This window comes from Peromyscus leucopus, chromosome 3 (assembly GCF_004664715.2).
Source record: "Peromyscus leucopus breed LL Stock chromosome 3, UCI_PerLeu_2.1, whole genome shotgun sequence".
NCBI lineage: Eukaryota > Metazoa > Chordata > Mammalia > Rodentia > Cricetidae > Peromyscus > Peromyscus leucopus.
The window spans coordinates 32,013,583-32,040,863 of NC_051065.1; the positions used below are offsets into that span (position 1 = coordinate 32,013,583).

The 27,281-nt window shown below is 38.9% G+C and overlaps 1 protein-coding gene across 1 annotated transcript in view; it reads left to right on the forward strand.

Annotated features, from left to right (window-relative positions):
* Positions 1–230: 230 nt before the first annotated feature.
* The window catches only part of Sema3e (semaphorin 3E), a 249,688-nt gene continuing 222,637 nt past the window's right edge, over positions 231–27,281 (forward strand). Inside the window, exon 1 of the mRNA XM_028862035.2 lies at positions 231–987. Within this exon, the coding sequence (XP_028717868.1) occupies positions 873–987 (115 nt within the window). The 5' untranslated portion in view covers positions 231–872. The remainder of the gene's footprint in view (positions 988–27,281) is intronic.

Here is a 27,281-nt window from a genome sequence, read left to right on the forward strand (position 1 = left end):
AATTGTGAACAAGAGTCTGTGGAAAGAGTGAACAAATTCATTTGGCTACTGGATGGTGGCAGAGGATTTAAAAAGTGGATGTGTTCAAGGATCACTCTTGGCAAGGGAGCATTTAAAAGTCCTTCCCCAGGCCACGTCCCAGCTTTTCACATTCTTAAATAATCAGGGTATTATGCAGGTTTTCTGGCCACGCCCCGTCAGGGTGAGGACCTGTCTCCCAGCCCGGCGGGCGCGTCACGGCCGCGGAGATGCAGCGGGGCACGTGGGCTGGAGACACTTCCTAGAAACGCGCGCGGGCTCAACCCTGCCTGAACTTTCCTGTAAACAGCGCGCTGACAGGCGGCATCCCCGCTGGGTGGATCCCGCGCTCCTGGCGCAAGTGGCACTTCTTGCTTTTAATTAGCGAGGGGAGAGGCGAATAAGAACTAGCTGCTCGGCAAGTCGGTGCAGGAGGCTGACTTCTGGGAGGCTTGCGGGAGGCTGGGGGAAGAGCTGGGGGAGGCTCCTGGTCTGCTCCGGCTGTTTTCTCAATGAATAGCTGGCGGGGAGACTGAAGGCAGCCACAGCCTCCTCCTCACGCCCGCGGCTGGGTGACGGCGACAGCTCCAGCCGGGACTGGCTCACCAGACGCGCTCCTTGGAATGCTCTCTTGCTCCGCGCTTCTGAACCACCGGTCCCAAGGAAAAGAAAGGCTTTGCGGATCCAAATATTGCCCGGCAAATGGCACTTGGGTATGGTGTTTTCTGATGACAGCCCCTTCTGTTTGTGACAAAGCCTGTCGCCTGCAGTTGGCCCTGGAGGGAAGTCCTAACTAGAACTCAATCCTGCCTTAAAGTGTGGCTGCTGGGGCTACGGGAGAGCCAGCACGCACCATGGCACCCACCGGACGCATCCTCACCTTGCTGCTCTGGGGTCACCTGCTGGAGCTTTGGACCCCAGGTCACACCGCGGACCCCGCCTACCCCAGGCTACGCCTGTCACATAAAGGTAGGTTACCTTTTCATATCCTTTTGTTAGGAAAATGCCCAAATGGGAAGTCACTTAACACAGGTCTATGATCTTCCAAGACCTCCAAAGTGCACCTGAAACATATTGCAAAACTCACCCAGGATCATAAGCACCTCGAGTTAACATATCCTACCTCATCTGGAAAAAGTGTTAAATATTATGCCAATTTGGAGGTGTTATTTTTGCCCTAGAAATATCAGATATTATTCTTGAGAAGTTCACTCGCCGCTGTGCTGAACTGAAAAGGTGGGGCGCAGTTGCTAAGCCGGAAAGGCTAAATCCACCAAGTGAGCAGCAGGTATTGAAATACCACCACTTGCATGATGGGAGGCATGTGGAAAAGGCTTTAAAAATAGAGGTTCACTTTTGTTGTTGTTGAGTATTTTGTTTGTTTTCTTTATTATGAGATGGAGAGGAGGAGAAAATTCCCCAGGAAAAAAATGATACCATCCTGTGTAATTAAAATCACTAACAACTAATACAAATTAGCCTTCACACTGAGTTGGTTATTAGAATATTTTAATGTGCGGCAAAATAAAGCAGTTTATGGGCAATCATGGTAAATTGACTTATAGTGATTGATTATATATTATTATGCACTAGCTGTTTCTTTTAAATGTGCATTAATCCTATTTTTACTGAAAGTCTAGCAGAGTGTTTATTTTATTCTGCACTTAGGTCTTACAGAGCTATATCATATTCATAAATAAATGATCAAAAGATGATAGGTTTTGCATCAGGACCAGTCAAAAATCAATCAAACAAACAAGGAACAAAACCTGTTTTGAGAGGAAGTGATTTTGTTGACTTAAAAGGAATTCGGAATAAATTATTGGGAATGAAGTATTCATTACCACCACCAGTTAAGACAGAGAACAGATGCAATAATAAGGATTACATAAGAGTCATTTTTTTTTTTAACTGAGTAAGCTTAAGTTGTCTTTCACTACAGAAAGAACAGAACGTGTACTTTTGGGTACAAGGTAGAAGCCGGAAGCACAAAAGTCTGAGTTTTATATGACATAATTGCTTTTTGTCTTCTTATTGGACATCAGGAAATGTAATAGTGATTGTAAAAATTCCTCATCTTAATACTTAAAATTATGGATATCTTCTTGATTTAAATAATTGTCTTGTTAAATTATGCAGCCAGTATCAAAAAGTATTTAAAATGTAGTGTCCTGTATTAGCACATGCTTTTTGATCTAGGACGATACAACATGATAGGTATCAAAGTCTCTATAAGAAGTTATAACCAAATATATCAAGGTGCAAAATGGATGGAATAGAATATGGAAAAATAAGAATGCCAGAGATAAATAAGTTGATTCTGTTTCTTACAAGTGGTGTTTATCTTGGAGCTATTGTTAATGAATTATTTTTCCTAATTTCTATTTCTGAGTGTGCATTGTTGGTATAATATATGCATCCTACTGTTTTTCATCCTGGTTTTATGAAAAAAATAAAATCACAAAATTTTCAGGAAAATGAATGGACTCGGAGAGCATACTGTTAAGTGAGGTGACCCAAATAGGCAGAAAAACACTGTATATTCTCCCTGATATGTGGATCCCAGCTTCCTGTCATGTGTACTGTGTGATGTGTAACTAACTGTAGGTGTAGGGTAACATTTAGAAAGCAGACCAAGGAAGGGTGATATTAGGTGATGAAGAAGCTTGGAATGCAGGTAAAAGGACCCATGAGTCACAGAAGAGGATTTAAAGCTAGTTTTTTCCTTCTAATTTCAACTCTGCCATAGTTTTCCTTTTTTTCTTTTCTGTGGTGGATAACTGAATAAAAATATAGAGAAAAAAGAAAAGTGGATAAGCTGTCAGCTTTAACACTGCTATTCTGTTATGCCTTCTATTTAACCTTAATACCTCAGCAATACTTGGCTTTTGATAGCTCAATATCAGTACATTTTCCAAACTGTCTCCTTTGATTTTGAACAGGAGAGCTTACAATTTGGTCAGTGTACCAAAATTACATGGCAGAGTCGATCTCATTTTTATATTTTTATCAAGCTCGTCTTCAAGACGTCTCTCTTAATCAGAGAAATGACTGTCACTGATCTTATGAGCTATGCCCTATGTTGTCGAGAGGATCTGCAAGTATTTGTGTGTACTGGACTGAAAACTGTCACACGATTTCTCTTTGGCATTTCTTCACCTTTTATCGAGACTAGCTAAACAGACACTTTTATGATGATGACTTTATACAAAGACAATGTAGAGATGTCTGCAAATAAAATGTTCTTACTTGTACAATTTAGTTAGGAAAGCCAACTATGAAATCACACTAGAGAGGCAAGCTGGAGCAGCAAATGCTTGTTGTACCACAGGTGCCTCAGTGACAGGGAAAGCGGGGACTGTCAGAGCAGAGACATCCAGTTCAGCCAACACAACATGAACCATGTCCTCCTCCACACTTTGGAATTCAGTAGATGTTTGAAGAGCCTTCAAATATTAGGAAGAGTGCATTGCAGGTTAATCTTCTGAAGTATTGAATGGTGACAGTAATGTTGGTAGCAAGAGGATTTAAGCAATTACTATTCCCAATGGATGGTCAGTCTTTCCAAGTAAGATATATGAGTGTATGTACACAGCACCTCTGTGTTCCTGCCTGACCCCACTGGGTAACACTGTCAGCTCCCTAGAGGTGGCCCATGGTGTTCATCCATCATTCTTCTCCTGGCAGTGGTCTGTGTCATGTGGGAGAAGGGCAGTCATTTTTCTTATACCCTCCACTTCCAAGATCAAAGGGAAAAAAAGCCCCTTTTCTGAGAAGGACATATACAAAGCTTGACTTAATTTATATAAAAGTGTGTCCAGAAAAAATATCCAGAGACCCACCAGTCCCTTCTGTTATTCTCTACTTCTGGCAATGGCCTGTTCTTAAACGGACCTTTCTACTGCTAAGGAAAAAGTACAGCTACTAAGGAGAAAGGAGGTGTGGGATAGAGAGCGCCTTCTAGCTTATTTCCAAGCATTCTTCACCTGTGATGGGAAGGTACACATTCCTTTCATCTTCTTACTATCCCATCACATCTTATTGTTCGGAAAATGTGTCAATTGGGGGCAAGTAGAGTACCTGAAAAGACAAGGCAACTCCTATTCAGAAAATACACGTATCTCTTGATAAACAAATAAGTTTAATTAACAAATGAAAACACAGCTGGGAGCTGGTGGCACATGCCACCAGTTGGGAGGCAGAAGCAGTCTCATCTCTGAGTTCGAAGCCAGCCTGGTCTACAGTGAATTCCAGGACAGCCAGTGCTACACGGAAATCCTGTCTTGAAAAAAAAAGGTGGCAAGATGCTATCTCATCCTGAAGGAATTTTCAGTCAGGAAATTGAGGTGAGTTGAGGTTGACTATATAAGGCAAAAATTTGAAAGCTGAAGAGTCTTCATGCATCATGTGCATTTAGGTGTTTATTTGAGCTAACGAGGATGATGTTGATGAGATTAATAAAGAACGAACTTTCTGTTCAAAGAGTTTTCTTAAAAACAATGTTTGTGATAACAAATGAGAAGAACTGAGTTGTTCCATGTTGGTGTCTGTTCTTTCCTTATCTGCCACCATCCTGCATTAATGAGGTTACTGGGTAGATAAAAATAAGCTTCTCGATAATGGAGTTGAAAGAAGGAAAAAACAAAAAACAAATTAGCAAAGAAGCAATCATAGTAACTGTAGAAAGCCCCGTCAACTAAGCATCCAATCAAGGATAGTCAATCAGGGAGTCTGGAAGATAGGAGTTCAAAGTCCCTGGGAGGAAGGAGGGTCACTGAAGACACAGCAAAACAGTGTTCTCCTAGGATGTTTGGAGAAGAGGCAGTTAAGTCAGGATATGTTGACATTATAAATGAAGACTTTGAGGAGATAGCCGTACACATAAATTTTGCCCTAGAAAGTGCTAAGCAGCATGTCTGAATTTAGGCATTCTAACTATTTACACACAGATCTGTCATAGTTCAGAGAGCTCAGGATTTGACATCAGTAGTATCCATTCTATGTCCTACTCTTGCTATAATGGCAATTTGTGCATAGTGTGAAAGATACTGGTTGCTGTGGTGCCTTTCTTGAATATTTCTCTGAGGGATAGAGAGGACCCACTGTCACTACAATACTTGTGAATGCACTTTTAATCTAAAACTGTGTGTATTATTAATAGTTCTTAAAAACTACTGTGTTGGTTATTTTGAAAGGCAGAATGTTCTAAGGGAAATAACCCTTGGGAATGGAAGGAACTTAGCTATGGACAAGTGTTAAAACTTTGCTGCCGTATAAGGAAGAATTTGGTCTCAAGTAATATAAAAATGTTATGACTGATCCTCATGAACCATTCCTTCTAAATGCCCCTTCCACACCTTTGTCCCTTAGTTAATGCCAACTTAGAGGACCATTACTCCAACTTCATTGTCAACTTTCCATGGCCAATATTTGCTCTGATTACTACAGTGATTTACCTCTCACATCTTTTTTTTTTTATATATTTATAAAACTAGGACACTAAAATACAATGTTAAGAAAAACTTTGCATGACTGTCCTGGAGAGTGATGTTTATTTTCTATGCTGAGTAAATAAAAAATTAAATGAAATAAAACAAGGCAGTAATGAAGCTGTTATTTTCTGACCCAGCTCAAAGTTTTGGTTTCAGCCAGTAACTAAGCATTATCAGTGGTGATATTAGTCACACATCTCTGGGTGTTAATAAATAAAAACTGGTCATAAGGCATGATTCATAATCACAGTAGTTAAACAGAACTTGGGAGTAAACATTAACCTACATGCCAGCCTCTAAAGGGAGTGTTGGTGAGAAAGAAGGGATGACTTCAGTAACCAACAGTTTATGTTAAGAAATAAACATGGAACAAAATGTGAAGAATTCGATGTTTTGTTGAGTTGGGCTTACACAAAAAATGCTTTCTGTAGAGTAAGTCTATGTAAGTCTGTGTAAGAGTGTTATTTATTGAGCTTTTATTTTTATATTTATTGGATATTACATGGATATCATATCAGTACATCTTATATACAAAAGTCTCAGTCATTCTATGAATCATTCAGTTCTTACATAGATATTGAAGATCACAATAGAAAAACAGCTATTCCTTCTTATAGACTTTAAGGGGTCTATAAGGGGTCATGGGGGTCAGGTTTAGAAAAAGCCATAAAAGGAGGTTATAAATGAACTAGACGATAATTTATGTGTTCACACCATCTTAAAATCCTTATGAAGGCAATTTTCTGTATGTAGAACATGATCTATACCTGGTCTTGATTAATAAATACATACAATAAGAATTAGGATATCATAATGAAGTATTCTTTTAAACCTTGATTTTGCCATATTGTTGTCTCACTAGTCATGCTGTATCTGTCATTTAGCCTCAGGGTATTTCATAGAAGGATCTTTCTGTTTCTTCTTCTCTCCCTGAGATGGCATCACTTCTCAATTCCATGCTTTAATTCTGTGTTCACATTATAAACCACCAAGTAATTAAATTAGTTGTTACTAGGAGAAATTGTTAACAAGCTGTTGAGTCAGTTGTGTTTCCTTAATGATATCTACAGGGTTCATCACAGGTTTCTTGATAGGAGAGTGTGTAAAATTTGCTCCTTTGTGTTGAACTGTCCTGTGGTTTAGTAGAGGAATCTGGTCAGCAGGAATCCAGAAATGCACGTTGCATGCATGCATACCTCTTCAGACACTGTCACTGCAGTGGTCAAGTGGCTCTATCCTTTCGATTTTACACTTCAGAACAAAACAATGCTGAAATGCAATCATCCAGAATATTTTCTAAGGGTACATTGTGAAGAGTTAGATTACCTTTTTAGTTCCAATACTGGTGTTGCTAGTTCACACCAGATGCTTCAGAATACTCAATAAATTATATAAGAAAATGGTTGGTTATATTAAATAATGGTTTCCATAGCGCAGGATTTGAAACATAAGAGAAATAGCAAAGTCTTTAAGATATTCCTTAGACATGAGCAAACATTGTTCTCTGTATACACCATAAAGATGATAGTGACAATACATTTTTAGATGAGATATTCTAAATTTATAGTGAAAAAATGTCCATGACACATGTAAACCAAAGATCATAGCTTCTGCTGTTGAGGGAACGTTTTTTTTTCATGACTAATGATTTTAAGAATTCTCTTCCGGACTGATAACTTGTCTTCCTGTGAGCCTGTGGTAGTCAAGGCAGTTGATTATTCAAAACCAGCTCTGCCTATTGGAATTCTATCATGTAGATCATGGTCTTTCCACCTACATCATTATTCTCTGACCTGGTAACCTTGCCTTTCAATGTCCCATAAAAAAATACAAGAGAAATTCACTGATTTGCCAGAAGATTTTTTTTTTTTCTGACAGGGCTTCACTGTGTAGTATTGGAACATCTAGTTGTTTCCCAGCTGTCCTGGAACTCATTATGCAGCCCAGGGTGGCCTCAAACTCAGATGTGCCTGCCTCTGCCTCCTGAGTGCTGGGATTAAAGGCATGCGCCGCCACTCCTGGCCCACTGCTTGAAGTTTTTTAAACAGAAAAATGAATTTCCACATCGATCCTTGGTAACTAAATTTTCAGCCATCAGTGCTCTTTGCCCAGGGGCTTAGCAGTGCAGGAAGGGTAAACAGACCACATACTTAAGGCCGAGACACTAAAAAATGTTCTTCCATTCTGATTTTGATGGCCTCAATCCCCCCAGTTTTTGATGAAGCATGTCTAATTTAAACCTAGCTTCTGGTTGCATGGCTTGAGCAAATAGCTTATGTTTTGTGAGCACGAGTCTTCTCAGTTTTAAAGCAGTGTAGCATTTAATTTGCAGATTGTGAAGGGCCAGTGAAGATAGAAATTGATGGAGCCCAATATGCTACCCTTAGGAAGCGTTTCAAAAGTGACTCAGTGAACCAGAAGACAGAGAGTATCATCTATGCTGCTTTTCCTTTTTAATTGTAAAAGTAATCGTGAGCAAACTCTTAGCTTCCAATTTAAATTAAGGGAAGCTACTTGTCACAGGTTTTCACTAAAAGCCGAAGATTTTTCGTTAAAGCCAGTTCTGACTGCCGTAGATGACCACAAATACTATGGGGTGCTGGTGTCTCTTGTATTTAGAAACCATTGCAGAATTTCTTTGTTAATAATTTAAAAGAAGTTGCAACTTTATCATTGGCACCTTGAAGGCAACTGATCAAATCCTAAAAATGCCTACCTAACAAAGGTCATTGTAGGCTCAACATTGTAAAGCACAATAGGCTGATATTACAAAAGCCAGACCACACTGAGCAATGTTAGTCTAAACAGTGTCCGGTAGGCGGCTATCAGCTCAGCATGTGTTGTTTGCTTTGAAAGTGAAAGAGAACCTTCTGCTCTGCCTTTCTCGGGACAAACAAGGTAAGATGGCTGGGACAGGACTGAACCCCGACACTTAGTTGGACTTCAGTAGGTGCCCATTGCCATAGGAGTAAAGCTAAACATCTTGGACACTGTGATTTCCAAAGGGGAGTATGATGGGCTGGCTTGTGAAAGGTTCCAAAGAGACTGAGGCATCCTTAGCGACTGTTTATGGCTCCTTCAGTAAAGCCCACTTTAGAAGAAGGGCTTAGCATTGCCTGGGTATTCACCGCCTTTCTCCTTGGTGAGTGAAACAGCAGGGCTTCAGGAAGTCCTTTGGAGGCATCCCTCACTTTCCCATCTATGGGTAATCCTCCATTTTTTAAAACACTACTTTGCATGCACATGCCATTTCTTGGGTAATCACAGGCTTCCTCTTTTTTTTGTCACTTGGGTCCTGTGCTACTCAATGTGCAGTTCGTACCATCTCTCTCCCAGTTTTTTCCCATATAGCAAATCCTTATCTTTTCCTCACTTCAGGCCAAAAGATGAAAAGCAAACAACGTGTAGTGAATGAAATGTGTTCATTCATCCTCAGTTTACCTTCAAACTTCATTTTATTTTGTTATCTAATTTGATGATCAGAAAGCAAGATCTTTAGATGAGAAAAAAATTACAATTATTAGGTACTCAAAATTCATTGAAATTCATCCTATAATGAAATCTTAGAAGAACAATCAGAAATCTAATCTTTCTCTAGCCTGTTTTTTTTTTTTTTTTTTTTTTTTTTTTTTTTCCAGGCTGGTAACTCAAAGGTGCCGTGAGACTTTGGCAGTGGGAGCATGGGGGAGCCGAACCTGTTAATTGATATACTCTGTAGCTAAACTTGAGAAAAAGAAAAAGGAAGACAATTATCAATGCAAACCTCCTGACTTGTATGCTCTCAGTGTTTTGAGCTTTAGCTTGGGAAAGCCAGAATAAAAAGAGGTTTTTATTTATAGGTTACTGTGGGGCACAAAATCTCTAAGAATAAGTTCCACTGGTGATTTCTAGTGGCCATTGCTCCACAGCCAGATAGAACAGCAGTAAAGAGAATGAGAATAAAAGAGGGAGAGAATAGCAGTCAGCTGGGGAAGCCAACTCCTCCTCCCCTGACCCATCCTCTCCTGGAAATGAGGGGACTGAAGTGGGCTTTAAATTCTGAGCTCAAAACATACTGTAGATCAAAAGGCCAAACAAAATGCATTCACAACATTGCTTGCAGCTATTTACTACTCCTGATTGCTTGTTTCCTGAGTGAAAAGTTTACTGTGGACCTGCTGTCTCAGGCCCCTTCCAATTCCACAAAAGCATAGATTCCTTTCTTCTCCTGATAGACCCCCCTGTGCGTCTGATTTCTCCAGATTCTTTAAAAATGCTGCACTTGGGGAGCCGTATGCTATAGAGGAAAGTGTACAGATGAATAATTTTTAAATTTTTGGATTTGGGTCCACAATGTATGTTATTTCTACTTCATGATTCTTGTGAGCCGCTGAACTCTGAGACTCACTTTCTCAGGGTTAAAAAGAAGCTAATGAAGCTATTCTGTCCCAAGTGATTGCTACAGAAAAGTGTACCACAACCTAAACATATAACTTGATACTGTGACGTTTATACTGTTCCTTAGTATATAGAACTGTCTTTAAGTTACTTGAAGTCATGGGAGAATTGTTTTGTGGTGCCATTGTGTAGGGAATAAAATTACTCAAATCATTTCTAAAGCCTGCAGTTATGGATTGGTGTTTACTATCTACTGAATTTCAAATGGAAACATGTTTAGTTGGCTTCTACATTATGGTCAAGTAAGGGCCAACTTGATCTAGAGCTTCTGCTAAATACAGTATCTTTTTTTTTTAAAGACTTATTTATTTATTCATGTATTTTATGTATGTGAGTGCTCTGTCTTCATGCAGACCAGAAGAAGGAATCTGATCCCATTACAGATGGTTGTGAGCCACCATGTGGTTGCTGGGAATTGAACTCAGGACCTCTGTAAGAGCAAGCAGCGCTCTTAACCGCTGAGCCATCTCTCCAGCCCCCTAAATACAGTATCTCAAGGTCCAAATTATAGGATTGGTCTGGATAACATGGTATAGAAGCCGAACTATGGTACCATTCCCTGATTAGTTTTAATTGAACATGGTGTGTATGCACTTATTGATTGCAGTTTAGCATTTGTATATGTTTTATTCATTAATGATGCTGTAAATTGGACATACATTTCTATATTAAGTTTAGAAGTTTGGTCAATTGTGGAGAAGCATTCTATGAAATTCCAGAACATGTACATCTCACATAGGGAATTTTCTCTGAATCAATGGACAGAATGATGTCATCACTGTTTAATTCCCATGCTCTGAATCTTATCTCCCACCTTGGGAATTTAGAAGTTTTTAGCTTTTCAAAAAAGATGAGTTCATTCAATAATGTCTTATTCTTTGAATATTTGTTGAGCTTTATCAATGTTTAGAGACTGAGCATGAAGCTAGGATTTAGAATGTAAGAAAACAGTTTTATGAATATAAATGATATTCTGAATGGGATCTTGGGAGTAGCAAAGGTTCATCAGATAAAAACTAAGAAAATCTAAATCAGTACAAATTTTAGTTCATAATTATGCATCAATGTTGGTTCATTAGCTGTGATAATGTTACCATTAGGTAAACTGTTGATATGGAAAACTGGCTGGGCACCAGTGGTGCACGCCTTTAATCCCAGCACTCAGAAGGCAGAGACAGGCAGACCTCTATGAGTTTGAGGCCAGCCTGGTCTACAGACCGAGCTCCAGGACAGGCACCAAAACTACAGAGAGAAACCCTGTCTCGAAAACTAAAAAAAAGGGGAGGGCAGAAAAAAAAAGAAAAAAAAATGGAAAACTGGGTCTAGGGATATGGGAACCTTCTGTATTAACTTCACAATCTTCCTATGAACTTGAACCTAAAGTTATTCTAAGATAAAGTTCTCTCTCTCTCTCTCTCTCTCTCTCTCTCTCTCTCTCTCTCTCTCTCTCTCTCTCTCTCTCTCACACACACACACACACACACACACACATACACACACACACAAAGAAAGAGAGAGAGAGGGAGCACTCCCAAAATGTATTTGTAAAGAGGTTTACCGTGATAAAGCAAGGCATTTTTATGTACTAAATGTCGAGATAAGGTCTAAGGAAGTATAAAGTTTTGATGGAAAGGGGAACTGGAACTTGGTTGGTCTGGATGACTAGTGGGTGGTGAGGCAGAAGCCATGAGCCAGTCATCTGTATCCTTTCTCTACCTTCGGCCATCCTGCTGTGCGCCCTCCATCATCCCCTTCTGTTTAATATCCTGTCAGAGATACACTCTACTAGATCTCGAATCCTGCTGTGTGCCCTCTGTCCTCCCCTTCTATTCAGTGATCCTGTCAGAGATACACTCTACTAGATCTACTTAACAATTTTCTACTTTGTAAGCTTACTATAAACACTAGTATCACACATGTCATTTGCTCAGTTATCCATCCCCCAATTCCTGTGTGAATTTGAGGAATTGTCATTTATTTAGTATGAGTGATACATAATTACTGAAAATTTAAATAGATTTGGAAATTTAAAAAGTCTTTTGTTATATTTATTTATTTGTGTGTGGGCTTATGTGCTATGACCTGTGTGTGGAGAATGGAGGACAACTTTTGGGACCAATTTTCTCTTTCTATAATGTGGCTCTGGGAATCTAACTCAGGTCATTAACATTCACTACTTTATCCTGGAGCAATCTTGCCTGTACAGATTCTGAAATTTTTTGTAGCAGTTACAGTATTTATTGTTTATTTTGACCCTAATGAATGTTAGTTACATAATATAATTTGTTACTTATTTTAATGTCTATAATATATTTTCTCTACATAATGACATTAGTAGTACCTATTTAAATTTTGGCTGGAGGCCACTTATAAATATGTTCCTAACAGACATCGAGGAAAATGAAGTGATTGGGTAAGGACAACACCAAAAACAGGAAGGAAAGAGCATTTATCTTTTACTACTTCTTCAGAAGGCCTCGATGGCTTCAGCTTCTCCATTTCCAAAGTGCTGGACAGGAACCCAAAGCACTTTATGACAATCCAGGATGCACTGGAGCTCGAGGTTTCCACTGAACACATGCGGGCTACATACCTGATTACAGCAGTTGCGTCATCCAGTCTTGGGCTCCCAATTCCAATGCAACATCCTGTTGATTTCCACACTGATAAATCCTGAAGCAACAGACACACGGAAGCCATAAACGGACGCGGTGACCTCTGCTCCAGAGAAGCCGCTGTGAAGGGACAACTGGTTCACCCTGGTGCGGAAGCCGTGGCCTTCATGACCAGAGCAAAGTCTTTTTTTGTTTTTTAAATCAGTTTGTCCATGTGAGAGGTTATTTGGTCATGCTATCTTTGATTTATCATTCTAAATATCTGGCTGTTAAGAAATAAGATAATGAGAGGGAAAAGTAATGGTTATGATTGGTCAGTGTACTGTTTTTACCAGCTAACAGCTGGGAAATGTAACTTATTTCTGATCTAAATTTTAGAACTTGGACAAAATTTTCTAAGATTTTATAAAATAATATGCCATTAAATAAAATTGTACTTAATTTGTCAAAGTCAACTGAGAATATATTTTGTTATCCGTAATCTCTTCTTCTTCATTTTGTTATCAGATTGATAAGTACAATATACTTCAATACAGATGGAAAGTAATGGGTACAAACAATTCAGAAAAAGTATTCATTTTTACTGTCGTATAAAGAATAAACATAGAATTGATTAGTTTTAGAAACCAGAATAAAGATTTAAAAACAAATAATTAGATGACAGGATCATTTCATTTCTAAAACTGCTTGTGTGTGGCGGGATGTCCTGGAGAGAACTGTCCGATCCTGTGGGTGAATGTGTGTACTTGTGCTTGTGTGAGTACACACGTGCGACAGGGAGGCCAGGGAGGCCAGGGGTCATCCTTGCTTTGTGTCCTCAGGAGCCACCTTCCTCGTTTTTTCTGAGACAGGGGCTGTCATTTGCCTGGAGCTTGCATATGTCTAAAATGACTTCCTGGTGGATTGCAGGGACCTTCCTGTCCCTGGCTTCTCGGCACAGGTGTTACCAATCCACTCACCACACCTGGTAAATTCTGGTGATTATACTCAGGTTCTTGACCTCCAACAGCAAGTTCCTTACTGGCTGAGCCATCCCCTAACACCCCACTTCTACAATTCAAGCAAGACAAAAATTATATTTAGGTGAGGAGTGGTGACTTTATAATGCTGGTACTCAGGAGGCAGAAGCATGTGGATCTCTGTCAGTTTGAGATCCTTCCTGGTCTACATACACAGCCAGTTCCAGGCCAACCAGGGCTATATAGTGAGAAAACACACACACACACATACACACACACACACACACACACACACACACACACACACACACCCTATGAAACTATTGTGTATATATACATATATTGTGTATATATACACATACTATCTATCTATCTATCTATCTATCTATCCACATATATATGTATTTCCTCATCTCAGGCAAACCCACAAATTCCATAAGCAACAACAGTAAAAATAAAGAAAGGTAAAAGATTTTTCAAACTCAGTACTGTAACTGTATATGTTATACACAGTTTTGGCTGGATGAGAAGTATAGGCCACATATTCAGAATTGCTTAAACTGAACACCAAATATTGAGCCTGCTGTCAGCTTAGGGTCTGGATGAATGTGAAATAATTATATAGTTTATTCTTAGAAGAACTGCATCACTAATATTTAAAATGTAAATTCAAAAGAAAACAAAATTGATTTTCACAGTCAAATGTTAAAAGTTTTGCTTATCAGAATGGTTAATCATCTGTATCATTGCATGTTTTCACTACTATGGGAACCCAAACTATTTCTCTTGTATTATGTCCAGAAAGAAAAAAAAAAGAAAAGAAAAAAGATATGAAGTAGTGGAATGGATTTAACAGCCACTAAAATATCAGTGTCAATACTATTTGTTAAAGTCTTGAGAAATGAGTGCTTAAGCTTCTATGACATCAATATCCTTTAATTTTCTTATAAATTTCTACAGCAAAATTCAAAGAACTATAGGAAGAAGGAAATATCATTGTTCAGTTAATTATAACTCCATTTAACAGAAATAAATTTTATCTCTATCATTATATCCCTCAGATAAAGGCAAAGGTTATGAGTTGGGCATTGCTTTTGACAGATTTTCCTTTTGCCAGTTTTTTTCTCTTTTCTTTTTTTTTCTCACTGCACAATGGATAGTTTCAAATTGAAGTCAGTTATATTTTAGGATTGTAGAAAGAATGATTTAACTCTTAATAAATAAGCCGGGTATGGTAGCACACACCTTTAATTCTAGAACTCAGGAGATAAAGGCAGGTTAATCTCTGTGGGTCCTAATCTACAGAGAAAGTTCCAGGACAGCTAGAGCTAGGCAGATAAACCCTGTCTTAAAAGAAAGAAAGAGAGAGAGAGAGAAGAAAAGAGAGAGAGAAAGAGAGGGGGGGGGAGGGAGGGAGGGAGGGAGGGAGGGAGGGAGGAAGGAAGGAAGGAAGGAAGGAAGGAAGGAAGGAAGGAAGGAAGGAAAGAAGGAAGGAAGAAAATAGGAAAATCTATACCAATGCCTTTAGGCCAATAAGGGAATAATTTCTTAAAACACATCCAATTCTTTATAGTGTCAGATGCTGTAAAATAACTACTATACTAGGATTTCATTATGTGCAGTTTTATTTCCGAGTACATAACTACCTGCTAGACACCTACATTTCTGTATTAGTCAACATGTAATAACCACAGCATGTTGTTCTGGATTAGAAAGGCTTTTTTGCCTTTTACTGTTAATTTATTTCCACTGGATCATGAGAACAGACCTTGGAGTTGCTCTGGTGTTGGATGCCCACTTAGCGATCAGTAAGGAGTAGGGAATTGCTATTGGTTTAGCTCTGGGATAGGTGGGGAAAGCCCTGGCCCGCAAAGGCCCCCCGGTATGCTCCATGAGAATGGCTTGTCGGCAGGCAGTGTGTGGTAAGGTCACTGCAGCTCCCTCCCGAGCCCACCCACAGCCTGCCTCCCGGACTCCCACTCAGGGCCAGCCATGCCACCGCCCTTTGTCTTGCAGACTGCTTTCCTCCTTTACACAGGAGCCCAGCTGCTCCTCCCAGCCTGTTTGCCTCACTCCTCCGTCCTGCTCTCCCCAGCATGGCAGCCAGAGTACAGAACAGCAGCTGGCACTGGCTTCCTCTGGCATCCAAATAATTTGGGTGGGTCCATTCCTAATTGTATTTCATTCAGTTTTATAATCTTTCCTCCTGTTGATCTTCACGGAGCAGATAAATGATATTTTTCTAAAATGTTGCTCTCATCTGCCTGTCTTTTTTATATCTGTCCATTCAAGACAGGAAAATTATTTCATTTTACACATTGTTGTTTTCATCCCTATTTTAAAGACTATTTAGAAAACAAATAAAATATGGGAAATTTTATTGATGTGATTTTTTTTTAGACATAATAAACAGCATTTATTTCATTGGTTGGATAAGGATTAGATGAGAGAACTTTTTAATGTCTTCAGAATAGGGCTTGGCATAGTTATTGCTAAGTTGGTATTTGGTAGGAAGGAAACAGAGTGGGGAAGGGGTGGGGAGGAGGGAGGACGTGAGGGGAGGAGGGAGGAAGGAGCTATGCCCGGATGGAGTGCTGAGTAATAGCGGCTGAATTGAAAACCTAATTGTACTTAGGCAACTAAAACCAGCAAGGTGAACTTAGTATTTTATCTATTTCAAAATATAAAATAAAATAAAATCACAAGTGAAAAAAAAGGCATGGGTTAGGAAAGCTTTTGTACTTTTATTCATATTGAGAAAGTTTTTGAATATATGAAACTCCCTGATTACTGACCAACTTTCGTAGGACTCAGTTGTGACTTCTAAACAAGTGGTCAGGTGGTCACACATCTGCCATGTAGTACTTGTTCAGTGTAGCTTTTCATAGTCGAGTGGAGAAAAAGCAATTGTCTACATAATCTCCAGTCTGATTTACTGCATCTTTCCTCATCTCCCTCCACCTTAACTTTGTCATCTAATGCCTCCAGGAGAGGAGCCACCGCACGCAGGTCAATAAATATTTTCTTAGTTGCTGTGGCCTTCTATTGTAGGTGAATATATATTTCTCTTTCCATGGAGATTATAAAGACATTGTCCATGCGTTGGTCATGTTCCTGTTGGCCAGTGTTCCTCTTCAAGTTGTACACCATGGTTCCTCATCCATGGATGTCTACCATGCTCACAGGATATGCTTTAAACCAGCAACCTTTATAATCAAGGCCCCTGAGTTCACATGTTTGTCAAATACGCTTTCTATTCATTTCCACTGAGATTGCTGTCAGCCCTTCTGAGGGCTTGGCATTGCCTCAGTGAAGCCAATCCTTTTCTTTATTTCACATGTGTGGTTTCTTCCTGGACGCTGAAGGAAGCACTCTTCCTCTCTTGTCAAGCTGTGTAGAGCCTCAGCATAGTAAGTAACAGCTCACAGTGCCCAAGGCAGGACCCGAGGTTCCAGGAGACATCCCTTCATCCAAATTGTAGAGTCTCCTCAATCTCCTTAACATCAGTTTCCACATTTATTATCTTCAGAAAGCCTAGTTAGAAATGACATTGCACTAGTTATAAAAATGCTTTAGAAGTTATTTTCTCTAATATAAAATACACAGATCATGGCTCTATTTAAATACCAGTATTTGAAAAGAGAGTTGAGACATTTTTTCACTAGATTATATAGCATATATGTTTTTGGCTTTTATGGAACATGAAGACCAATAAATGTCACTGCTGTTTTTTAAATAAATATTGTAAAACTATTTATATAATTATATCTAATGAAATAAGAATTTGAAATTAGTTAAAAGACACAGAATCTTTCTTTATAGCTAAAATAAACAGGAGACTTTAAAAATGTCTGAACAAATTTTTATGTAAAAAGAATCTGGAATGGTCACCACAACAGAATGGCAGAATTAAAATACCACAGTAGCTGTGATCGCTTAATTTCATAACTTCAATTTGCTGTCATTTTGTAGATTTGCCAGTCTCTCTGGGTATTTGTAGCAAGTCCCGTGTTTTAAAAAGAGGCATATGATTTTTTTTCAGAAAAAAAAAATGTTTTTTCATTAACTCCTTGTAAGTCAGACAGGAAGCTGAAGGAACTCATTCTTGAGGAAATTTTACATGTCTAAAGTATTCTTCATTTCTTCTGAATTAAAAAATGTCTAGTCTAACCAAATTTCCCTGTAGTTTCGACTCTTTTGTCCTTACAATATTTGCTTTACCAATGTTGGGTTTCTATATTACTGGTCTACACTCTGCACGTAGTTTTCCTTGTTTTAATATACAGGAGAAATGCCAAGGGAATATCCTATTAATAATCAAACATCATTGTGATAATGCAGATTTCACATTCTATGTGTTCATTCTCACACTGCCATTTTTATATTAGTAGATTACTGAGAGGGTTTCAAAAGTCTACATTGTGATAAAAGAGATCACTTGATCAGTTCTTGAAGGTGTCATGTGACAGACCCACCCATCAGCAGTAATTCACATTTGTTTCAGAAGTTGGGGTTGCTTTACACCCACTAATAGTAAGGAACTCTTAGATGTGTTCCAGTCTATTTGACTGTATTTCTTCCTTCCAAATTATGATGAGAAGATTAAGTCTTTGGAACTCCTACTTTATTTAATGTGATAGTCATATCAGTTTGAAGAAAAGGAAAAATAATTACATACATTTATTTTAGTATAGAAATAGTTCCTTTTTCTGATATACTATAGTTTATGCAGGCAATTTTATTTATATGGATCATCTAAGTTGTTCTATTTTCCTCTTAAAGTATAAATACTCTTATGTCCTTGTTTATTTATCTCCTAACATCAAGCTTACTATTAGGTGAGATGATGTTTTTGCCACGTCCTGGTGTAAACTCAGAATAATACCATTTCTCCACATTCTATCCAAGTGTCTCCTCAATACCAAGCCACTTTAATATGCCTATCTTTTATAAGCAAAATGTATTCAATGGTCAATTGCTGTGGGATGGTCTGTATGTCAAATCTGTTGCTCTGATTGGTCAATAAATAAAACACTGATTGGCCAGTGGCCAGGCAGGAAGTAGGTGGGACAAGGAGAGAGGAGAATACCGGGAAGCAGAAGGCTGAGGCGGAGAGACACCGCCAGCCGCCACCATGATCAGCAGCATGTGAAGACGCCGGTAAGCCACCAGCCACGTGGCAAGGTATAGATGTATGGAAATAGATTAATTTAAGCTATAAGAACAGTTAGCAAGGAACCTGCCACAGCCATACAGTTTGTAAGCAATATAAGTCTCTGTGTTTACTTGGTTGGGTCTGAGCGGCTGTGGGACTGGCGGGTGACAGAGATTTGTCCTAACTGTGGGCAAGGCAGGAAAACTCTAGCTACAGTCAATGTTAAGTATATGTCAGTTTTGACTTATGTGGGTGGTATAATATAATATAATTCATAAATATATCAAGGTTAGTGAGCAAAATTACCTTGCAAAATATTGTATTGCATTCATCATCTGGATTACTTTCAGCATGGGAGTCTGCAGAAACTCTTCCAGGATATAGAACAAAAGCTTCTCTTCTATCACTTCATTTTATCCACCATAAGCTGTGCAGGTAATGGGAGAGCTACTTTCTTCACTGTTGGGGATGTCTTGCTGGGCCAGTCATTGTTCATACGCTTTATAGTTGGGTAGGGCTCCCTTGGCATCTTGCATATCACCTTCTAATATTAGGAGATGCAATCCTCAGGGTAGGGGCTTTCAGGCCAGTTCCAGCTAGGTTCCTCCAAGGTGTGAGTTCAAGTATGGCAACTTCAGAAACAGAAAGAGATTTACCATCAGTCTAGGAAGCAAGCAAGGCAGTGCAATGTCCTGTGATGTGTTTGGAGTCTCTTGGACCTCTGATTAACAACTATAAGGGAGATTGCTCATGCATGACACTTTTTTATAGTCTATTGCTATTGGGAGGAACATTATCACTTAGGGTAACACAACTCCACTTACACTATATTCACAAGCATATATATTACATATATATTAAATAAAGTTCTAAAATAATATTTCCCTATGGCTTTTCCTAATACTGTTAGTGTTATTTATGTCTCCTCCCCCACCCCTATATTACTCTCAACCCCACTTCCTAATTAAAGCCCCTCCACCCCAATTTTTCCCTTTGTAGCACCCATATAAGATCCTCTCTCTTGGGCTTCTTCTCCCACATGGTCCTGACCTACTTTTCTGGTTCCTGTGCTTTCTCTGTTGTAGATTCACAGCTGAGGATTTAGAAACTACAGATGAAAGAGAACGTGAGGCATTGGCCTTTGTGGGTCTGGGTTACATGACTCACTATTATGCTTTCCAGTTCCATCCATTTGCCAGAAAATTTTGTGATTACATTTTTTCTTTATATTCAAACAGTATTCCATTATGTATGAATACCACATTTGCATTATTCATTCATCTGTTGAGAGACTTTTAGGTAGTTTGAATTTTCTGGCTGATGTGAAGGAAGTGGCAAGGTGCAGAACTGAGCAGGATGTTGAGGAACAGTGTGTATGGCTGGGCAGTAGAGAAGGTCCAGTTTTAGCTTTTGAGACTTCCCACACTGATTTCTACACATCTGCACTACCTTCCATCCTATTAACAGTGATGAGAACTTTTTATTCCTGGAATCCTCATCAGCATTTGTAGTTGTTTCCTGATCTTAGCTATTCTGACTGAGGTAATATGAAATTTTAAAGTTACTTTAATTTGTATTTCAGTAATTACTAAGGATCACGAACACATTTACAGGTATTTCTTGGTCATTTTAATTTGTTATTTTGAAAACTCTGTTCAAATCAATAGCACATATTTTAAATGAGTCATTGCATATAAAGAATATTTTTCATAAATCTAGTGTTTAATTTTATTCATCCATTGAAAGTAGCATATGACATTTTTCTTTCTCCTAATTACACAGCTGTACTATCTTTTTATTGAGATTTATAATTAGAATACCTACAAAAGTATTTTATTTTTATTATAAAAATTGTTAAACTTCAGCCAAAGAGTCACAGACCAACCCGTCTTCCTTTAGCTAGGTCAAGGTCAGTGTATTCAAAATTGGATGTTACCTTCCACGCTGGTCACCGTGCCTGTGCCTCCTGCTTCAAAGCCTGGTGAATTGCACCTGCATTAACTCACCTTGCCCGGTCCCAAAGGACTGGGGCTCATTAATCTCCACCTCTTTCTCACTAACGCTTACCACCAACAGTCCATCTGCTTTTGCAGAGTGAGGCAGCCATATAGTTTACCATTGCAGTGTCTCAAATCCTTTTGTAGCTCTCTAGTTCCATCAATGTTTGGGAAGGTGAGCATTATCGAAGTTGTTTCATGATTTATATCTTTCTTACCAGCAATCCAGTCTACTCTGCATACTATAAGCAGAGTGATTATTAAAAATTCAAACCATTCTGATTCCATTCCTGAAAATAACACTAATGGAGGAATACATAATACATTTTTAGAAATATGCATACTAAGCACAATATATGCTGCTTTTTAAGTTCTAAGACCTGTTTATGCCTCTCCTTGTTGTATATCTTCTAGTGTTTCATTTGGTTTGATTTTTAGACAGAACAACTCATTCTGTTGCTCAGGCAGTTCTCAAGCTCATAGGCTAAGGAAACCTCCTGTATCCAGATATCCAGTAGCTGAGATGATGTCATGTGCCACCACACCCAGCTTGCTGTGCTGCTTTTTTTCAGCCTCACTCTCTGACTATACTGATCTCAGCCATTCAGGTGACCTGTCAAGCATTTCTTACCTCCAGGTCTCTGTATTTTCTGCTTTTACTTCTCAGAATGCCTCTTTCCTTTCCCTCCACACTCCATAGCCACTCTGCCCTATATTAACACCTTCCCATCATTTGGACTTAATGTGGACACCATGAGTGCTGGTCGTACCTAGGTTGTACTCCAACAGACTTTGTAAAATGAGTACTACATTGCAGTCATGTTTACCTGTTCAGTGCCCTAGAGTAAACTCGCTTGGTATAGGGAGAGTATTTCATTCACTAGTACAGACAAGCACTTATTAGAAGAGCCATGAGAAACAACAATTCAATAAACACATGGAGTTATTGAATGTGCTGAGCAGGGTGAACTGGCCTTTCAATTCTACACAAGAAACATGTAAAGAAGTATCCACATTTTACACAAAAGAATCTTTTTTCCAGCCAAGGAGATAAACAGCCTATTCATAAATAACTTCAAAATTACCCACAATTACGTGTCCATATACTTAATCATCTCTAGGTTGATTTAACTTTTTTTTTTTATTGTGAACAAGTACTTTTCAGGCACTACTTTATGTGAATTTCAGACTTTACTCTGTCTGAATTCCAGATCAGCACTTTGGCAAGACCTAGTATGTAAAGAAAGCTTTTCAAAAGCCATCAGTGGTTTACAATTTCCTCTTTCACAAAATCACTTAGTTACTAACATATTCAAATTATAAATTCCACAAATGAAATGGAAGCTATTTATACTCTGTGACTTGGTTATGGGAGAATACTTCGTGGTTAGTTTTATCGCTCTATAGTTAACCTCCTTAGAGCATATATTAACCTTCATACATGAAATGTAAAGCAGTCACTCTCAAAGGAGGGCTATACAAAATCACTCTTGCAAAGTGAGCATTATACGGGAATGCAAAGCATTAAGAATATAAAAGGAAGGTTGTAAAGATAATTTATGGCCATCAAACACTTTAAATCCTAAAATATATTTGTATATTGTGTTTTTATGAAAAAGAATGGTTCTAATGATATTTTGAAATTTCAGTCATATTAGTTATTAAAGCAGAGGAGGTAAGTTATGAGTTAGGGTACATGAAGACTGTTTCTTGGCATGGGTGGGATCTCTTCTAGACCTGGATGTCTTGGCTGGATTTGAATGAAGAGAAAACCAGCAAAAAGGCATAGAAGTTTGGTATTCTACGTGATGAATAATTTACTTATACAAAAGTAGGAGATATAAAAGGGTGCATGTAGTTTTAAAAAGACATCTCTCTAATGACCTTAGCTAGATTACTGTAATAATCAGAGTTCTACATTATTCATCATAATGGATAACCCACTTTGACATGGCTTTTGTACACACATATTCCATTCCCCTAAAGATAAGGTGGCTCCTATCCAGTTATCAGGTACAATTTTCCCTCAACTGGATATAATTATTTAAATGATGGAAACCCAGATTCAGAAGGCCCCAGCAGGTTGTGCAGGCTGTGGTCTGATATTTTCCAAGGCAGTATCTAAGCCTCACAGTGTAAGTGCTTTTTCTCTTCTTGTCAAGCGGCTCTGCTAGGCTACCTTTAAGGAGGGCTGCTCTGGTGAAAAACGTTCCCTTTAGTGCGTGGAGACACTGGAGATCGTTTGCGGCAGCTGTTCGTGTTGACCGCTGCCTTTGTCTAGCACAGCTCACAGAACCAACTGTTCACGATATTTCGTGTAGCTCTCCTGTTTCTTCCATTGAAACCCATTGTCCCCAGCACTGTATGGCTCATGCATGATAACGGGAGAACTACTTCATAGTTGCTAGGACGTGCCTTTAGGTGAGAAAATGTGGTAGACCCCAAAAATTCTCCTCTGTTGTAAAAGCTATGAAAGGAAGTACAAAGGTGTGTAACAGTATTAAGACCAGTCTTCTGATATTCCCTTTCACAAACTCAAACATCTGCCTTTCCGCCTAACTTCCAGTGGCCACTCTACACACATGTAGCTAGTGAGCTCTTCTTTTTTTTTTTTTTTTTTGGCAAACCCAAATTTCTATGTTTTTCTTATCATTCTTTTACACTATTTTCAGGTCCCTCAATGCCATGCTTTCTTCTATTAAAGAATCCATAAAACCTCTCATGAAAGCTGAATGCTAGTTTTAAATGGTATACTTAGCATATTTGTATTTTGGAACTATTTTGAAAAGTCAACATTCATGATGAAAATTAAGGAAAATAGTGATGAACACACAGGAACCACAAGAGCATTTAGACAAAGATAATGTCCAATTCACCCCAGCTGCAGCTTATTGGCTATGGCGGATACTGCCATAACGTTGTTTAAAATGCCACGACAAGAACTGTGCCTTATCCACTGCTTTCTCCCTTGGACTATAATGTTTTCTTCTATTTAGGATGTGTGTTTGCTCTTGTTGATTCAACCAAGATCATTTTTACGTACCAGCAATGTGTTGGAAAGTTACTTCTACTCCTGAATGTTGTCCTGCTTCATTGGGCATCCTTCTAACAACCTTCTGTCATCTGGAGGGTAGCATAGCTTTGTGACTAGCTTTGACAAATGACTGAAGACAAACTTGATAAATGCCACTGTGAACAGAAACTGAGAGCTTTATTTTGAGAGAGTTATTGTTCCATTTCCCTTTCCTACCCCAACAGTCAAAAACACATTTGCCAAGAAAGAGTCCTTGTCGCCGCTGTCTTGGAGTTACCGGCAAAGCAGGGTCCACTCGAGGACCTGTTTGGATACAGTAAATGAGACAGACACAGAAGTGTGTCTGAAGCCTTCATGGTCCTGTTATTTTCTTCAAAATAAATCATCCATTCTTGACTGACAGCTTGCGATACACTTGTTCACAGGAAGACAATATTTTTGCAATTAAACCCGACTAAGCAAACTCTTCTCTTGGCACACACATAAATTATGCTCAGGTGTTACTCTGTGTAATTGTCTCACACCAACTTTCCTACTCAAAATGTGGCAGAATTCGTTTCTTAAAGCAAAGAAACAGCAGATGCTGTGTTTGCACAGGGAAGCTGCTTCTGGCTGGCTGTCCACAGTGCTGAATCGGGAATAAAGTCCCGCTGCTGCGGCTTCTTTCCCCGCCTCTCCACTTATTATTATTATTATTACTTATTTTCATGATTCAGTGAGACTTACCCACATGATCTTTTTAAAAACATTATTTCAGTCTCATTTTATGTATTAGACAGGGCTGAAGTGTGTAGCTTACACAGCATTGACTTAGCACGCCCTACCCCCTGGATTCTTCCCCGGCAGTCACCAACAAACAGAGAACAAATCAACAGCGTGAGGGAGGAGGGAGAGAACAACTCCTCTCTGCAGTAACTTGCCTTTCAGCAAGTACAATATGAGTCCTGGGGACTTAGCTGAGCAAACACTGCCGTTTTCCTCCCTTCACAAGAGAAACTGAAATGTAGAGGAAGTGACACCCCCCATTCCCATTTGTCTCCCTCATATTCTTGGTACTTTGCTTAGACATTCGTTGATATTTACGGAATTCTCCTTTTCTTCCTTTTACTATATGAATATTTTGTATCTCAAATTCTTTAAAGGATGCCGTATCCTTAGAAATCATTTGATTGGAATTATGGGTAAGTGCTTATAAAGAAACTTGCCTTCCGCTTTGAATGGAAATTGGTAGGAAACTAAGAGGAAGTCTTTAGTTTTTGGAGCAACAGAGGAAGGTGTCTTTAGCAAGCAGAATTATCTGAAAGGTACACTAGTTAAGGGAGCAAACTTTCCAACTTTTCCTGTCATTCTCTGAACTACTGTGTTTGGTTTATGTAATTCTTACATTAATTTGACTGCTTTGGTGTTAGGACTAAGAATTCTTGATCTAAACAGTTGAAATAGGGACTGTGAATGACAAAAGAATAATTAACAGAAAACTACTGATAATCTTACTCCCAAAGCACTGCTAATCATATTCATCCGATTATTTTTAGATCTGAATGCTTGGTTACTGTAAGCCTGATGCTCTATGCAGACAGTAAATAGGGCTCCTTGTTGGTTCAGCGTCGGATAAAATGGGTAAAGAAAGAGTACTTTATAAAGCAGTAACCGATTCATATTGTATTGTGGTTTTACAGTGGTCTGCTTAAAACAGTGCTGTATTGTTAGGCTTGTGGTTAGCTGTCATAAGGTTTCATTCAGAAAGGAGCATTGATAATTCTTTCCTATGTATTATTTCTGTATATCATTAGTTATTTTCCTTTATGTTATTTTCTTATTAGTAGGAAGGCAGGATGGGTGAAACAGACTCAGTGAATACAAAGAAAGCTCAAGTCTCTGTTGCCTTCAGACTGGGGAAGAGTTACTGAACTAGGCCAGTTTTCCCTTCTGAATAAAGGTAACCATCATTCAAATCCATTCTGTGGTTAGAACTCCAAATGACCAGTGGTAAGCCACCATACTTTGTATTATTCGCATATCAACTAAAAGAAGATCAATTGTTCAAGAAAGACACATAGCCAACAGATGACATTGTCTATCTGTCACTGAGATCATTGGGTTAATAGGTGAAGTCTTCAAAAGATTATTCACCTTTAATATATCAGAATACCTTCTCCGGTGGCAGGGAGATTGATCTCCATTGTGTTTTTCTGAGTGAAGCATTAGATACGGTAAATGTCTCAAGGATGGAGAACTCTTACTGGTTAGGTCACTGTATGAATTCCAAAGCCTTGATTCTATAGCTTGTTCCTCAGGCTCGGTGTGTATCTATCCCAGAAATAAAAGTTTATGGGACTTGCAGGCTCATAGGAGCACTTGGAACACTCAGGTTGGTAACATTATGTAAATAAGGTTTCCACACGGCAAGCACACATTATCCAAGCTTGCTCAGCATTGGAAAGGCAGTGGAGCTCCGGGAGGGCATTCCGCTTGCTTGTGTGGCAGAGAACATGTGACTGGCCAAATGAAACTGGTCATCTCACTATTGTTTGTCACCCATGGTTAATGGAAAGGAGAATCTGGCAGTGTCACCAGGAGCATTGACTATTAATACCCATGCTTCAGTCTGCTACTAGAGTTGTTCTTTGGACTAATTTAAATATTACATTTAATGTTTGTATTACAGAGTCTGGCATAACAAAACCTTAAAATAGTAATAATTTCCCAGGAGCATGAAAACATAGTTAAGAAAGGAATTGTTTGATTGTGAGGATCTACAGAAAACCCAACAGAATTTCTGCCCTGATTAAGTTTAAAGGGAGGAAGAGGCTCTTTTTCCCTCTTCTCCACTTCTCTCCCTTCCCCTCCTCTCCCCTCCCCTCATCTCTTCACTTCTCTCTCTTTCCCACCCTGCTCTGTCTCCCCCTTTACTTACTGAATAGCACTCTGAATTAGAGTGAATATTAAATAACACAGTTTCAGGCAGAGTACACCGAGGATTCTCCCACACATGGTGTGGCCAGGGAGTATGCTCTGGTAGATAAGGAAGGGAAGTGACGCCATGGGTGAGAGCGCTGTGAGTAAGTGCCCTCCACATCTGTCATCCTCTAACCTTCAGGATCAAGCCATTTCTGCCAGTGTCCGTGACTGTCTTACCCCCTAAACAGAAGCCTTCATGTCAGGTACTTAAAACTAGGGCTTGGTTAATATCCAGAATGGACACAGAATTCACACAATGCAGTAACAAAAAGCAACCAATTAAGAAAAGGAAAAAAGAACAAAACCAAACAACAAACAAACACCCAGCAGAATCGGTAACTTATACAAGGAAGCAAGAGTGGCCAGCCATGTATGTGAGCAGAAACATTTTGGTTTGGAGTAGTCTCTCTGGCTTATTTTTGCTTTTGTTTTTCTTGTTTTGCTGTCATAATAAAAAATTCCCTGAAAAAATGCATTTTTTCATAACTTGTGGTTTGTTTCGATTTTAGTCACGTTTAGAAAACTTTACAAAAATGTGTTTACTTTATTTTTTAGTTCACTGTAAAGCATTTACATGGTGGTATTGAAAAATCTATTATAGCATTTTATTTAT